The 14003-nt window shown below is 46.7% G+C and overlaps 1 protein-coding gene across 1 annotated transcript; it reads right to left on the bottom strand.

The window, feature by feature from the left end:
- Positions 1 to 449: 449 nt before the first annotated feature.
- CRKL (CRK like proto-oncogene, adaptor protein) lies at positions 450 to 13766 on the bottom strand. The gene is made up of 3 exons (XM_079957108.1): positions 13165 to 13766; positions 11172 to 11634; positions 450 to 3538 (listed from the first exon to the last, which is right to left on the bottom strand). Exons 1-3 carry the CDS (start codon positions 13497 to 13499, stop codon positions 3404 to 3406), a joined length of 933 nt encoding a protein of 310 aa, XP_079813234.1. The 5' UTR covers positions 13500 to 13766; the 3' UTR covers positions 450 to 3403.
- Between the last annotated feature and the right edge of the window lie 237 nt (positions 13767 to 14003).

The following is a 14003-nucleotide window of genomic DNA, read 5'->3' as shown; positions in this document are numbered from 1 at the left end:
CTTTTACCCTTTTCCACCTGACAAGGAAGAGACAGAGCTACCTACAAAGGCACAAATATCCAGCAAGAGAAAGGAGGCCTTATGGAAAAGTATTAATCAGCTGAAAGGCCTCTAATCTGTTTGCTGCAGGTGAAACAATAACAGCACCCTCTTTCTCTCTTGCACCCTGCCCCAAATCCTAGGATGGGACAACTCTGTTAGGGAGTGGATCACTGCTAGAGATTTGCATACTCCCTACCACTTCTCAGTCCCAGGAGTCCAGGAGCTATAAAGGAAATGTTCCTTTAAGGATATTCAGGGTAAGAGACCCACTCTCTTGCAGCCACAAGAGCGCTGTGGGAAAGGGAATGAGATCCTCTTGCACAGAGTATCTTCTGCTATCACAGGAAAGCCTGACGCTGGCAGCCAGCATGACAGTGAACATTCATGGCATAGATGACAACTATTGCTGCAAGTTGGATGCATGTTTTATTGAGAGTACGCAAACTGGGCAATGGCTGGTTGTGGGACCTCCAGTGAAGTAAACTAAGAAAACAAAAAAGGCATTAATTTTAACAAAAGACACTGTGTGTGTTCTAAGAATATATTTAATACTGTTAATTCTGTAGCACAAAATAAAATAAAAACAAGCTATGATGATCCCCACAATAAGGCTTAAAGCATAACACATTATTGCCTGAAATTCAAATGATACTTCCATTATGTAAAAATGTTTGCACAGTGAAGACTGTCTTTTAAGTACAAGGCCACCTTTTTTCCCCCCTCTGCAAAAAATGGGTCTGGATATGTTTGCATTTATAACAACCCAAACTAGGTCAAGAGGAACATTTACAGCTCCCCAGAACGCTTCTACTGGTCCCACAAGGGAAGAGAGCAGTCAAGTTTCGCGTTCTGCTGGAGAAATCACTACACACACAGGACAGCCAACCCAGTTCCAGAATGTTCATTATACAATACAAAAAGTTATTGCAGGCACATGAAATGGCACAGCGAACGCTTTCTGTCCCTTTACAAAACAATAATGGTCGGGGCCCCCCCAAGAGGCCCAACCAAACAGGAGATTCCCTTTGATGCATTCCTGCCTGATTTGTAAACAATCATGATTTCTATTGGCACTTTTGCCAGTTCCCCCCCTCGATCAGGGATCCATTCATCTGTACAGCAGGATAAGGGAAAACCTTCCCAAGATGGTTTTGACAGCAGACATTTCAACCAATTACTAATTTGAAACCCAACCCTATGCACACTCACTGAGGGAGCAAGGCTTACTGAGATAAATGGGACTTACTTTGAGTAAACATGCCAAGGATTGCACTGCAAGGCTTTTGGCACCTTACATCGTAATGCATAGATTGATGAGGTCTTACGATTAACCGGAAACTAGCCCCAGGAAGGGACAGCAGCTTCTCTGAGACACAGCCCAGCCAGAAGCCAAGAGGAAAAACTGGTGACGTTTACAGACAGATTAAACATGGTTGGTTGGAGTTTTTTTTAGTATGAAAATATTTTTATCATAATAAAATAGCAAATAAACATTTTGATGCAAGTTTTACCATCAAAATCAACTTAGTGTGCTACACTTGAGCTGCACTCGTTAGCCATGACAGAAGCCACTCTTTGGCTTCAGGTGGACTTAAAAGCTCTCACCTGCCTCAGAAGCCACCAGCTAGTCTTGCTTGTGGTCCTGGTTAACAGACACTCATGTGCAGAGATTCTTATTTGCAATCCTAACATTAGTTTACCAGGCAGCAAAGAGTCTGAAGACTGAGTCAAGGCAGCAACAGCTCCTTGGCTCCAGCATCAGACTCCTTGCTGCCTGCTGAGAGCAGGGTAAATAAAAAAGCATCCCATCATGCACACACACGCACAAACGCACACACAAGTGCTGCTTCTGCAGCTTTTCAAGGCAGAAGTTGCACACAGTCTATATCTATAAGCTGTCATTTAAGGACAGCTCAGGAGAGTGAGGGCCTCTATGTAGTAGGATTATCTTATTATGGCAGACTGACATTTATTGCAGCTTAAATATTCCTAAACACAAAGCTCAGTAGTACTACTCCACCGTAACTCAAGACAGATAAAGAGGGGCACCTGCCTGGCTATTCTCTAGGACAACTGTGCTGCTGTCCATCACGGAGGGTCTTAGCACCTAAGGTGGGAAAATGCTTTCTGGGAGTATCAAGGCTAGCCTAATTCACAGTATGTTTGGCAGTAAAATCGTGCTTCTTCAGACCATCAACAGTCACTACAGGGTTTTAAGGATCAGTGAACTGAACTGCTTCTCTGCAGACCTTAAAGCTGAAATGGCATCCCCTTCAGCAACTTTCATCCCAAATTAAGGCACTTTAATACTGAGTTGAACATGAGGCTCCTCAGAAGTCCAAAATCCTCAAGAGACAACACGTGCCAACTAAACTTTTAAAAATCATCATCTAGAGAGTCAGTTCTTCAAATGACAAAACCCACATTCAAGTTTCTGCATTTACCATTCCTCGTTATGATAGTTAGAATCTAACAGAGACATTTGTACAGAAGGGCACAGGAGAGTTAAAAGGTTTAAATGGTAAAAACATTTCATTACGTCTATATTCCCATCGGAGATTATCAATGGTTGGTGTTTTTGCTTTTTAAAAGAGGCAGAAAGTGCCAATTTCAACCAAGCTTGTGAAAGACTATCTTTTAAAATCTTGCATCTAGTGACTGTCAGATTCAGCTTTTTTTAAAAAAAAAAACCGCCATGGTTTTGCAAACAAAACAGCAAAATTTTAGACAAGTGTATGGCAAAACAGACCAGTTATGTGTCAGGGTTATAAATAGAAGACGCTGCTCAATGCAATTCCTTAAAATGACATTTTGCCGCCATCCCAAACTTGTTTCTAGGTCAACGACAAACTCACAGAACTGTCTTGCTAATAATACACAAGCATCAATTATAGCCTAAAGACACTATTATTCTAACTGCTTAAACAGATTATTTCCTCTCAAATCAAGTGTTCCCTGCCCTGGAAGGAAAAATAAAATTACGTAGGTTCTGGACAAAGTTGCTTAGAATTCTCCTCCTGAGTAGAATGTTGCCCATGGACAGAAACCTTGGCCAGGTCAGCTGAAGTTCCACCCCCTGTTCTTCTGCCTGGGTGACATCACCAATCTTCTGGAGCTCAAGGTCCCAAATCCTTCCAGGTGATACTTTTAAGTTTTGGACGACGTCATTGCCGCACGAGGGCCCACAAGCAACTTCAGCTGTATGCATTCCAAACAGATACTACAGGGCTGTCAAATTGCAGCAAGCTGGAAAAAATGGACAATGCTTACAAGGCGCCATTAACAGTCATCATTGCACTTCCGATGATGCTCATGATAGCCAGGAAAATGAAGCAGCAACAGAGAAATGGGCCAACAGGAATCATTCATTTTCATCAGGATTCTGAGGGTCAATTATTTTGACGTGTGTGAAAGGAAAGAGCCCTTTTCTACCATGAACTTCACCTTCCCATTGACCATTGATATTCATCCTTGTGACCTTCACGATGTCACCAACCTGCAAAGTTGAAAGAGGGGGGGGGGAAACACACCTTAGGACATGGCTGGAAACAGTCAAATTATTTCAACGTACAGGAACTACACCTGAAAAATGAAGCATAACTTTAGAAAGCACCATTCATGGCCTGCTACAAGGTGGCGGTGGGTGGTGGTCACAAAAGCCACCCTGGGAAGAGCAGCCCATGGAAACTGGCCTGTTCCTCCCACCTCACTCCAGCCCAGCCCAGCCCAGACCCCAGGCTTGGAAGAAAAAGCACCCCAATGCCATTTGAGGAGGAGATCTGATTGACACTAAAAGCCCCAGTTCTGTTTCTTCTTTGGGGAAGGAAGGGCCAGAAACCATTGAAAGGGTAAAATTAACGAAAGGTAAAATAGCACGAGTCCCTTGTCCTTCCACTAAAACATGAGGAGGCATTTCATAGAGGTGAAAACCTACAACTCTTAAACTAACAGCAACTAAGAAGCAGCACTTTCTTCCCACAACAACACACTCCAAGTAAGAAAAGCAACGCTGGACCAAAACAAGAGCCCACCTGCTTCCTGCAGTGGCTGCCCACAAATTGCCAAGCGAAGCTGAGTAAGAGGAGTTTAAAAGGGGACAGCTACAATCCCAAGAAAACCTGTGCAGGTTTCCTATACAGTGGAACCTCTGGTTACGTACTTAATTTGTTCCGGAGGTCCATTCTTAACCTGAAACTGTTCTTAACCTGAAGCACCACTTTAGCTAATGGGGCCTCCTGCTGCCGCAGCACAATTTCTGTTCTCATCCTAAAGCAAAGTTTTTAACTTGAAGCACTATTTCAGGGTTAGCGGAGTCTGTAACCTGAAGCATATGTAACCCAAGGTACCACTGTAATGCCAGTTCTTTCTTTTACTCTGTATGAAGATTGGGGCAATTGTAAGATGAAAGGAGGTCTTGTTTTTCTGGATGACCTAAAAGTATTAGTGGGTCGAAGGGTTATAAAGGCCAGCAGGAGTATTAGGTGCCTTTTCAGAATGTTTGTCCCTTTATTCTTATTTTAACAATTTTAAATTGTTTTTTAAACAAATACAAGAGCTATTAAACACTTATCCAGCAGTACATCTAATGCTGTTTGTTTTATCCACTGACTCTGCACATAAAACTTACACATTCAGCGTTTAAACATACTACTTAATGTACCCTCTCGACTGAGAATATTAAGTGGTTGGTATAACAAGGTTTTGATTTTGATCATTAACATAGTTAATTTAAGACCAAAACTGAAAGAAAAGAAGCTCCTCTTGGGAGTCTCTGAGCTACTTCATTTTATAACTTTTTACACACCCAGAGTAGCTTGCAATAATTAAAAAAGATCAGACAAAAGTAGGACACATAATAATATTAGGAAGACAAAATAAAACTCGATCCCAGAGCAGAAAGTGTCCTGGTGTGCAGGAGGTGCGAAGCTGAACTAGGCATGAAGTGGGGAAGGACAGGGCAGCCTCTGCCTGGATGGCATCTTCTGCAAACTTTCAACTTGGATCATAAAGCCATAATTATAGACCGTATAAAGGGTCAAGTATGCAGTCTGGCAGTGCTTGGGAATTCCATTTCAATAGAGGGGCAGGATAAAGGACAGCCTGTACCCAGGCAGAAATCAGCAACCAAGACCTGGCTCACTAGTCCACAATAATCCCATATTTCTGGAACACACACCTCAAGGAATGAGGTGCCCCCCCTCCATTAGCCTTCAGGAAAGCCCTGAAGAATTTGTTATTCTGATCTACATTTGGGTGGTTTTATCACTGATCAGTTTATTTTTAAATGTTGGAATTTTAATATTGTAGAGCAACTGACACATTGCAATCTGCCTTAGGATAGGAAGGCAGACACCTTAAAGTGTAGGCTAAATATATGTTTAATAATTTCCATGACAAGCAGCAATGGGCAGACTTCAGTAGGAAATGACATTGATAATTACTACCTCCACTTATTATTACACCTTGTTCTTATTAATTGGAGCTCTTTGCCATCAGGTCCCAGGGTGGGTTACAACAAAGCAAAAATGAAGTATTAAAATCAGTTAAAACAGTTTACAATCAGAAGAATAGGTGGGTATCTCCTGTATCAAAGGAAGTAGAGGCAAAACAGCAGGGAGGCAATTCCACAGCTTAGATCAGGGGTCGGCAAGGTTTACCTCGCCTGGGCCGGTTGACTCCGGCGGAGATCCCTCCGTGGACTAGATCATGCGCACACCCGCAATTTCCGGCGTCTTTGCCTACACAGACGTGATTTTTGGCGTCTGCGCAGACGCAATTTCCAGCACAGTGGAAGTGAGTCCTCGCGCTGTGCTGCTTTAGCGCAGCGGGCAGAGACTCGCCGAGCGGGCGGCTTGATTCGGGGGTGGCTTGTGGGCCGGTTAAACGACCCCCGTGGGCCACTTGTGGCCCATGGGCCTTAGGCTGCCTACCCCTGGGTTAGATGCTGCCACAGAGAAGGCCCAACCAAGCAACCAAGAGCCACTCAAAGGTTGTGGCGGCAACAGCAGCAGCAGGCGTTGCTCTCGCTTAAAGGTTTGCTGCTGCTTGCTAGAAGATGAGGGCTGAGCTATAAATATTTTAAATAAATAAACAGTGACTATCAGGATGCAGCAGGAATGGTCTCAAAGCATACACAAAAGAATGAGATGGTAGAAGGTCCACATTTTTACTTGCTCCCTTATGTAAAGAAATGTACCTGGTCCTAGGTAGTGAGCAACACAACCAAGTCAAAAGACAGACAGACCTTGGGCTTCTTGGGGCAGCTGACAAAGCCCACCTTGAGAACATGGATGTCAAAAGTGAGCCACGAGGAGAGGCTCTGCTGCATTTGTGAGACATCAGAGCTCCCATGTGATGCATACTTTCTGTCCACCTCCTCCCAAAGGGGAAAACAGAGTGGCAAGCCCAAAGCCATATCAGAAATATTCCTCCTCACAGGTTGAGAACATCAGAGCCAGCAAAAGGCCAGCTATGGCCAAGTGGCCCCCCAGGCATCCTCCTCCTCTACAAAACTGGCATTATTACAACTCTGCTTCTCTGCTGAGCACCATGTTGGCATTATGGTCCGATGTATTTGTGCTGTAAGACTAATAATTTCCTTTCACTGGAACTGCCTGAGTGACCTTTCAGATATTTAAATAAGGTGGGTCCCGCGTGGTTTGGGAAAAAGTCATAATGAATTATTTCAATGTCAAGAAAACAGGTTGTCACTTCACTTGTGGGGGAGCAGCGGAGAGAGGCCTGGCTCTATTTGGAAGACAGAAACTGGGGGGAAGGGGTGGCACACTGGGATTTGGGAAGGGGGTTGTCCCATCCAAATGAGGAAGCCTGGGTGTATTTTAGGGAAATCTTGTATCACGTGCCCCAGGCCATGTAGACTATAGAGACTTAGGAACGGGCAAGTCACTACAAGCTTACTCACGCCTGCCACGCTCCTTCTTTGAGCTGAGAGACACAGGGATAAAAAAGGAATGAGGCACCTCAGGCGCATAATTTCCTCTGACTCACTGCTAAGCCTGCAGCTAAGTTCCAAGTTACTGTTCAAGCCACAAGTGTCAGCACAAGCCCCACAACTAATGCTTATGCCCCATTCATTCCAGTGGACCCTGCCAAGAAGGTCTAGCTGAATTCTGCCCCAAGTCACTTAATCCTCTTTTGTCCTCGCAGGTTTTACCCCGGAAATTAGCAACAAGCAGATGGAAACCACCAACAAGGAAATACCAGCCCCAAATCCTTACAAGGCTGAAGTCATCGCTTAGCAGCTATCAGCCACAGCAAAGTATTTCCACATTTAAGTTAAGCAACCCACTTAAACACTTGGGATGTTAACAGTCCATGGCCACAACGGCCACAGCTAAAGAGGAACAACACACTTTCTGAAGAACTCACAGATAAGGATGGCATGAAATGGAAATGTGCCAAAGAAGTTGAATTTAACAGTGCTGGCCAGCATCTGTGGGCAGCCTCCAGCTGCTGTGGGACTCCAACTCTCATCAGCCCCACCCCACTTAACATGACAAAGGGTAAGGATGATAAGGATGATGAGAGTTGCAGTCCAGCCTCACTGGGCAGGGTGGGCTCACTATAGTTCCCCCAACCATAATTTAAAATATCATCTTATTTCCATTATTTGTAAAGCATTTTTTTAGAGGCGGGGAGAAGAAGGGAAATGAGAAGAGGAAAGTGCTGGAGTGGGAAACCAAGGGAGGAAGAAAAGGGCACCTGCACAATCAATGAAATGGACAGAAAAAGGAGCCAATTCTGAACTCTTAGCTAGCAAGTTTAAAATGAAAATAAAATAAACTATTTCAAAACCCAGTAATGAGTCTCTTGCAAAAGGTCCAGGCTCAGTTTCCTCCACAAGGCAGGCAGGAAACAGTCATTAAGTGACTCTGAGATCGGAGAGAAGAAGTCAAGAACTCCTTGGAGGTGCTACAACATGGCATATTTTGCTCTACTTAAAAGGATTACAGGTTTCATTGTTTCCCCCACAATATAATCACAGTAAGGCCAGGAGCTTTAGAAGCCACTGTTGTAACTAAAGTGAAAGGTTTCATTGCTTCACTGCAAAAATATTATAGTTGCAATCTGCCACTGACCATTTGATGTGCTCACATTTTGCACTGACAGTAAAGATCAGGGGTAGGCAGCCTAAGGCCCATGGGCCACAAGCGGCCCACGGGGGTCGTTTAACCGGCCCACGAGCTGCCCGCTCAGTGAGTCCCCACACGCTGCACTAAACCGGCGCAGCGCGGCGACTCACTTCTGGGGCGCCAGAAATCGCGTCTGTGCATGCTCAGATGCCAGAAAACGTGTCTGCGCAGACGCCGGAAATCGCAGCCCCACGTGCCAACGTGCATGCGCGATCCAGCCCATGGAGGGATCTCCACTGGAGTGAACCAGCCCATTACCGACCCCTGGTGAAAATGGTCAACAGTTTTATCTTCCGAGATGTTTGGGTAAGATAAAACTGCTGACCATCTTTACTGTCAGCGCAAAAGCATTAAGCAAACATCTCAGCAACCTACTTATTTCTGTCAGTCAGTTTGGGACTCTTTGTGGAAAGTGACCAATACATTAAACTATTCTTATTCTTTTGATTTCTTATCTGTCCTTCACTGTAAGGTTACAGGGCAAGTTAGAGGAACTTAAAAATACAAATTCAGAAACAGTTTAAAACAAGTTAGTTATGTAAGGCCTTTGCAGAACATTGATTCCATGTACAGTGGTACCTCGGGTTAAGTAATTAATTCGTTCCGGAGGTCCGTTCTTAACCTGAAACTGTTCTTAACCTGAAGCACCACTTTAGCTAATGGGGCCTCCTGCTGCCGCCACGCCGCCGGAGCACAATTTCTGTTCTCATCCTGAAGCAAAGTTCTTAACCTGAAGCACTATTTCTGGGTTAGCGGAGTCTGTAACCTGAAGCGTATGTAACCTGAGGTACCACTGTAATACCATTCACATATCCTGAAGGGAAATAAAAATGCATACTCCAGTCAGAGCAATAATGCCCCTTTGGATGCAGGTCTACAGAAGATATATCTCACTATTTATTATTTTACTGTACCTGATTAGAACCCCTCAAGAAATGCCATTATTTACCAATTTCCTGTTACTTATATATTGCACTGTTACTTGGCCTAGATGCCGAGAAATTACATGCACACCTTTTTATGAACGTTGTTAAAGAACTGAACCAAGTTTTATGTGCAGTAAATTTGGTGGATATGAATTTTATTTATGACATATTTAAATGTACGGTATCAATGTACGTTCTATTATGTAAACTATTAGTCTGTGGTATGAACTGATGGGAAGTTTGCAAAGGCAACGTGCAATAAGGTTTATCACTATGGGCTGGCTAATAACAGTTCTCTTTCGATTCTGGACTAGTCAGAACTCATCTGTGGCTGCTGCAGTGTAAGGCGGCTGCCAAAAGAAACTGGAAGAGATTCAGAAGGGCAGTAAAGATAGCCAGGGGGATGCCCAGCAAGCCCTGTGAGGAAAGGCTGAAGGGACTGCTGAAACCTGAGCTTGGTGAGGCTGTAGGGAAGGACGAGATCTAATGGACTTTAAGTCACAGAAGCTGGATTTCAGTTGAACATGATGAGGACCTTCTTAACAGTAAGAGTAATTCAGAAATGGAGTCAATGACAGAGAGGGGCGGTGATGCTGAGCTCTACCTGGTTGGGAGGCCTTGAGCAGAGGCTGGGCAACCATTTGTTCTGAATTTCCTGTATGGAACAGAGAGCTAGACTAGACAAGGTCCTTTAAGACACCCCACCTGTGAATGCACACACATGAATTTCACTGTCCAAAATTGAGCAGCAGATGAGGTGGGAAGACCTGCAGCCAAGGCTGATTTCTGTAACAAATTACCTGAAAAGTACAGGAACAGACCATCTCTGCCTCAGCAGCAACAACCACCTGAAAACAGCAGTCTTAAAAGCTTTAAGGTCCTTAAGGGAAGGTGTGCACACAGCATTCAGGAGAAGCACCCTCAGTGTACCAGTTTTACCCAGCTTAATGCCTTACATCTAAAAATGATTATTATCCTGCCCCATCCAAGTGACCTGGGGCATATGATGTCATTTAAACCTACCTAACAAATACCAGCAACAACCAAGCCTCATGAGCAGCAAACAGCCTGTTTCTCACTGCATTTCACTAAAGTGACCCAAGTGGCTGGCTCTGTTTTAGGCCAGGATTTGTAGGGAGTGAACTTAACCAGGACACTACACCAGACTCGGAAACTACAACTAATCCAGAATACAGCTGCTAGACTGGTGACCAGAGGTGGCTGCTGGAACCATATAACACCGGTCCTAAAGGATCTTCACTGGCTCCTAGTATGTTTCCAAGCACAATTCAAAGTGTTTGCTGACCTTTAAAGCCCGAAACGGCCTCGGCCCTGAAGATGCGTCTCCACCCCCATCGTTCAGCCTGGACACAGAGGTCCAGCTCCGGGGGCCTTCTGGTGGTTCCCTCCCTGTGAGAAGCGAAGTTACAGGGTACCAAGCAGAGGGCCTTCTCGGTGGTGGTGCCCGCCCTGTGGAATGCCCTCCCATCAGATGTCAAGGAAATAAACGGCTATCTGACTTTTAGAATACATCTGTAGGCAGCCCTGTTCAGGGAAGTTTTTAATGTTTGATGTTTTATCGTGTTTTTAATATTGTGTTGGGAGCTGCCCAGAGTTTCTGGGGTTACCCAGCCAGATGGGCAGGATATAATAATAATAATAATACTAATGATGATAATGATAATGACGTGTGAGGCTGCTTTCTCCCCACTGCCAATCCAATGTTTGACCTAGGGTAGCAGCCCTGTGAACCCTTCCTGGCACCTGCTAGCCAAGATTCCTGAAGCTGAATTCTGCAGATGCCAGAGTCAACATGGAAAGCAGGCACCCTCCTGGTCACAGGCCCATATGCAACTATAGAAGTACGCGAATACAAAAATAGCTTAAAACCCCCATAACGGAAAGACTGCAGACACTCCCTTTAGAGAAAACAAAAAAAATTCCTTCCAGGAATTCCTTTTGTTTTGACTATGGCAGACCAACACGGCTACCTATCTGTCCCTTTAGAGAGGATATCCAAGCCTCATGTCCAGCCAGCTGAAAATCTTACCTCTAGCGCCAAGGCAGTCTTGTCGTAAGCACATGGAACTCTCTTTTGAATCGCTTTGGCAAAGACTGGTCCATTCTGTGTGGATGGGAGGGGAGTGATGACTGTCCCAGGCGTATTGGCTATGTTGGGAAGAGGGCTGGCCGTCTGAGGCTGAGCATAAGCATGGGCAGGCTCAGGAATCCCGTAGCTGTTGGAATTCCTGTTCCTGTTTCCATGTGGGGAAGATCTGACAAGCTTCTCAACATAAGGAACAGGAATCATCCCAACACGGCCATCTTTGTTTCTGGCACTCCACCACTGTTCTTCAGGCTTCTCTACAATGACCAGGATCTCCCCCTTTTTAAATGGCAGATCCTCTGCATCGTTTCCAGCAAAGTCATAAAGAGTCCGGACATATTCCACGTTATCTTCTGCAGCAGTCATGATGGGGGCTGATCCAGATCCCATCAGTGCAGCTGGATACCTAAAGAAGACAGGAGGATTAGTAGCAGATAACAGATCTCTTAAATTAGGGTTGAAATGTTTGAGGCAATTCTTTGTGGCTCGTGTATGTCATACTCAATAGAAGCCCCCCTGGTGGGGAAATGTACGTGAGTCACATTCATTGGCCCTGCTGAACACAGTAGCAACTACTACTGAAGCAGGAGAGGCTAGAGCTCAGTGTCCATTTTTTTTTTTGCTGGGGGGTGGGACGGGACAGATGGAAACAATCTCAGGAGAAGTGGCAGGGCAGTGCTCAGCTGTGCCATTTTCTACCAACAGAACAGCTATTTAGAAGTGTAACACAGCTTTAGGGAACAGCTACTTTCATAAAATACAGAATGTTTGGTTTTGAAGCACCCATGTCTACGTCATTCAACCAATTGTCTTGCCAAATCCAGAAGTTGTCCTATCGTGCTGGTTGGCTTCTTCCTTACCTGACCACTAAGCCACCTCATGTTACATCTTATGAGAACTTGTCATCTCCCTATTTGGAGAGACAAGCAGAAGCGAGAAGAAATTTCATACGTTACGATGAGGTGCTGTTACCCAAATCGAGGAAACAGATTCCAAATGCTTAAGATTTCCAGCAACCAATCGTGGGCTCCAAAATCGAATCAGAATAGTTTACAGATTGTGAAGAGGGGCATGGCTACCTACAACCTAGTTAAAGTGAGGGGAAGCTGTGAAATGCATAATGACACAAGACAGGAGTACTGTAGCACACTGCAACTGCACTTCCTGATGTGACCAGGGCAATGGTGGGCAAGGAAAGCAATGGGCATTGATATGTGTAGGGGGGGGGGCAGGTTTGATGACAAGGGAGGGTGAAAAAAATATTTTTATTTCTTTACTTGTAACTTCAAGGTTTAACTTGGTTTTCAGAATATCCAAATGTGAACTGTGACACATGCACAAGGCAACCGCATGTGTTTCCTCTTCTCACAAGTAGAGAGGAAAGCAAGTTGACAGCCATACCCATCAATTTGGGATGCCCACATCCAGTACGAGATTAAGGGCTACAACAGCCCTCACATGGAGTAGGAACATCTGGGAAAACACCTGCCGCATCTCAGCAGCATGAGAAGATGAAGACATATGCGCCTATCAGAGGTGGCTCCATGGGTCTTTTTGCACACACACATATACAGATTCCCCATGGCCACCCTGTGACCTCTTACGGACTCAGGAGCTGCAGTAGCCCTGGGCTAGCCCCATACTGTGGCACAAGGAGAAGTGTTGGTGCTCGCTTCCACCCCCCCCCCTCCATTAAAAGAGCAGCTTGAGAGTGAGAATTCCTGTGATCCTGTTCCCAGGAGTGGTGACATGGTGGGCTTCCTGCAGCGGGAGAGGAAGCACCCCAAAGGTCAAGGCCATCATGGGCCACTTAGTCCTGGCACCTGGCGGGGCTTCACCAGAGCTCCCGCCGCTGGCTCGGGATGCCAGTGGCTGGCTGGCTGGCTGGCTGTGGGGCGTGTATGCATGCGAGGAGCCTCCGTGCCTCCTTCCTGACCTGGGCGCGGGCTCGATGAGGGTGGTGGTGTCCAGGTAGTGGATCTTGTAAAAGTCGAGGAGGGCCGGCAGGTGCTCGAACTCCTGGTCGCCGATCTTGAAGCGCCTCCCGGGCAGCGAGTTGATGATGTAGTGCGAGACGCGCGAGTTCTCCGAGACGGACAGGACGTAGTCGCCGGGGCAGGTGGCCGAGTCCCGCACCAGGAAGGTCCCGTGGCGCTGGCCCTGCAGGCGCCCCTGGGCCTCCTGCCGGGACAGTGGGCCCGCGTACCACGACGAGCGGTCCGACGGGTCGAAGCGCGCCGCCGACGCCACCGACGAGGACGACGATGACATGGCTAGGGAGGGAAGGAAGGAGGAGGGGAGGCAGGCAGGCAGGCAGGCAGGCAGGCCGCGGGGCCCGGGGGAAGCGAAGGCGGGCGCAGGGGCGAGGCTGAGGCGGGCCTCCTGCTCCTCCTGCTCAGCTCAGGCGGCGCATCCCGCTCGCCCTTCGCCCCTCGGGAGGAGCGGCCGGCTCTTCCAAGGCCCTGCCCGCCAAGCTCGCCTCAGCCGCTCTCGGCTCCTCCGTCCGCCAGAGCGCAGCGCCAAAATGGCGGCCCAGGCCGGAGCGGGAGGGAAAGGGGCGCCCGAAGCCACGCCCGACGCGCAGGCGCGGAAGGGAAGGAAGGGCGCGAGGGAGACGCCGGGCGTCAAAAGGGGCGGGGCTCCCGAGCTTCAAATTTTTTTATTTTTACGCACCTGCCGCATTCGGGGATTGCGCAGGCGCGGATAGAGCCCCGCCGCTCCTCCTCACAGAGATAGTGAGTATGGGGGAAAGGGAACTCCTAGAGCGGCAGCTTC

This window comes from Podarcis cretensis (genome assembly GCF_951804945.1).
Source record: "Podarcis cretensis genome assembly, chromosome: 16".
Taxonomy (NCBI): Eukaryota; Metazoa; Chordata; class Lepidosauria; order Squamata; family Lacertidae; genus Podarcis; species Podarcis cretensis.
Note: the sequence above shows the minus strand (reverse complement) of the source record. Positions and strands in the feature narration are given on the sequence as shown.

Coding starts and splice junctions, on each gene's coding strand:
- CRKL (XM_079957108.1), bottom strand. CDS start 13,499: ATGTCATCGTCGTCCTCGTCGGTGGCGTCGGCGGCGCGCTTCGACCCG. Junction 11,635..13,164: donor CTCATCGAGCCCGCGCCCAG/GTCAGGAAGGAG, acceptor TGTCTTCTTTAG/GTATCCAGCTGCACTGATGG. Junction 3,539..11,171: donor AGACTGCCTTGGCGCTAGAG/GTAAGATTTTCA, acceptor TCAACTTTGCAG/GTTGGTGACATCGTGAAGGT.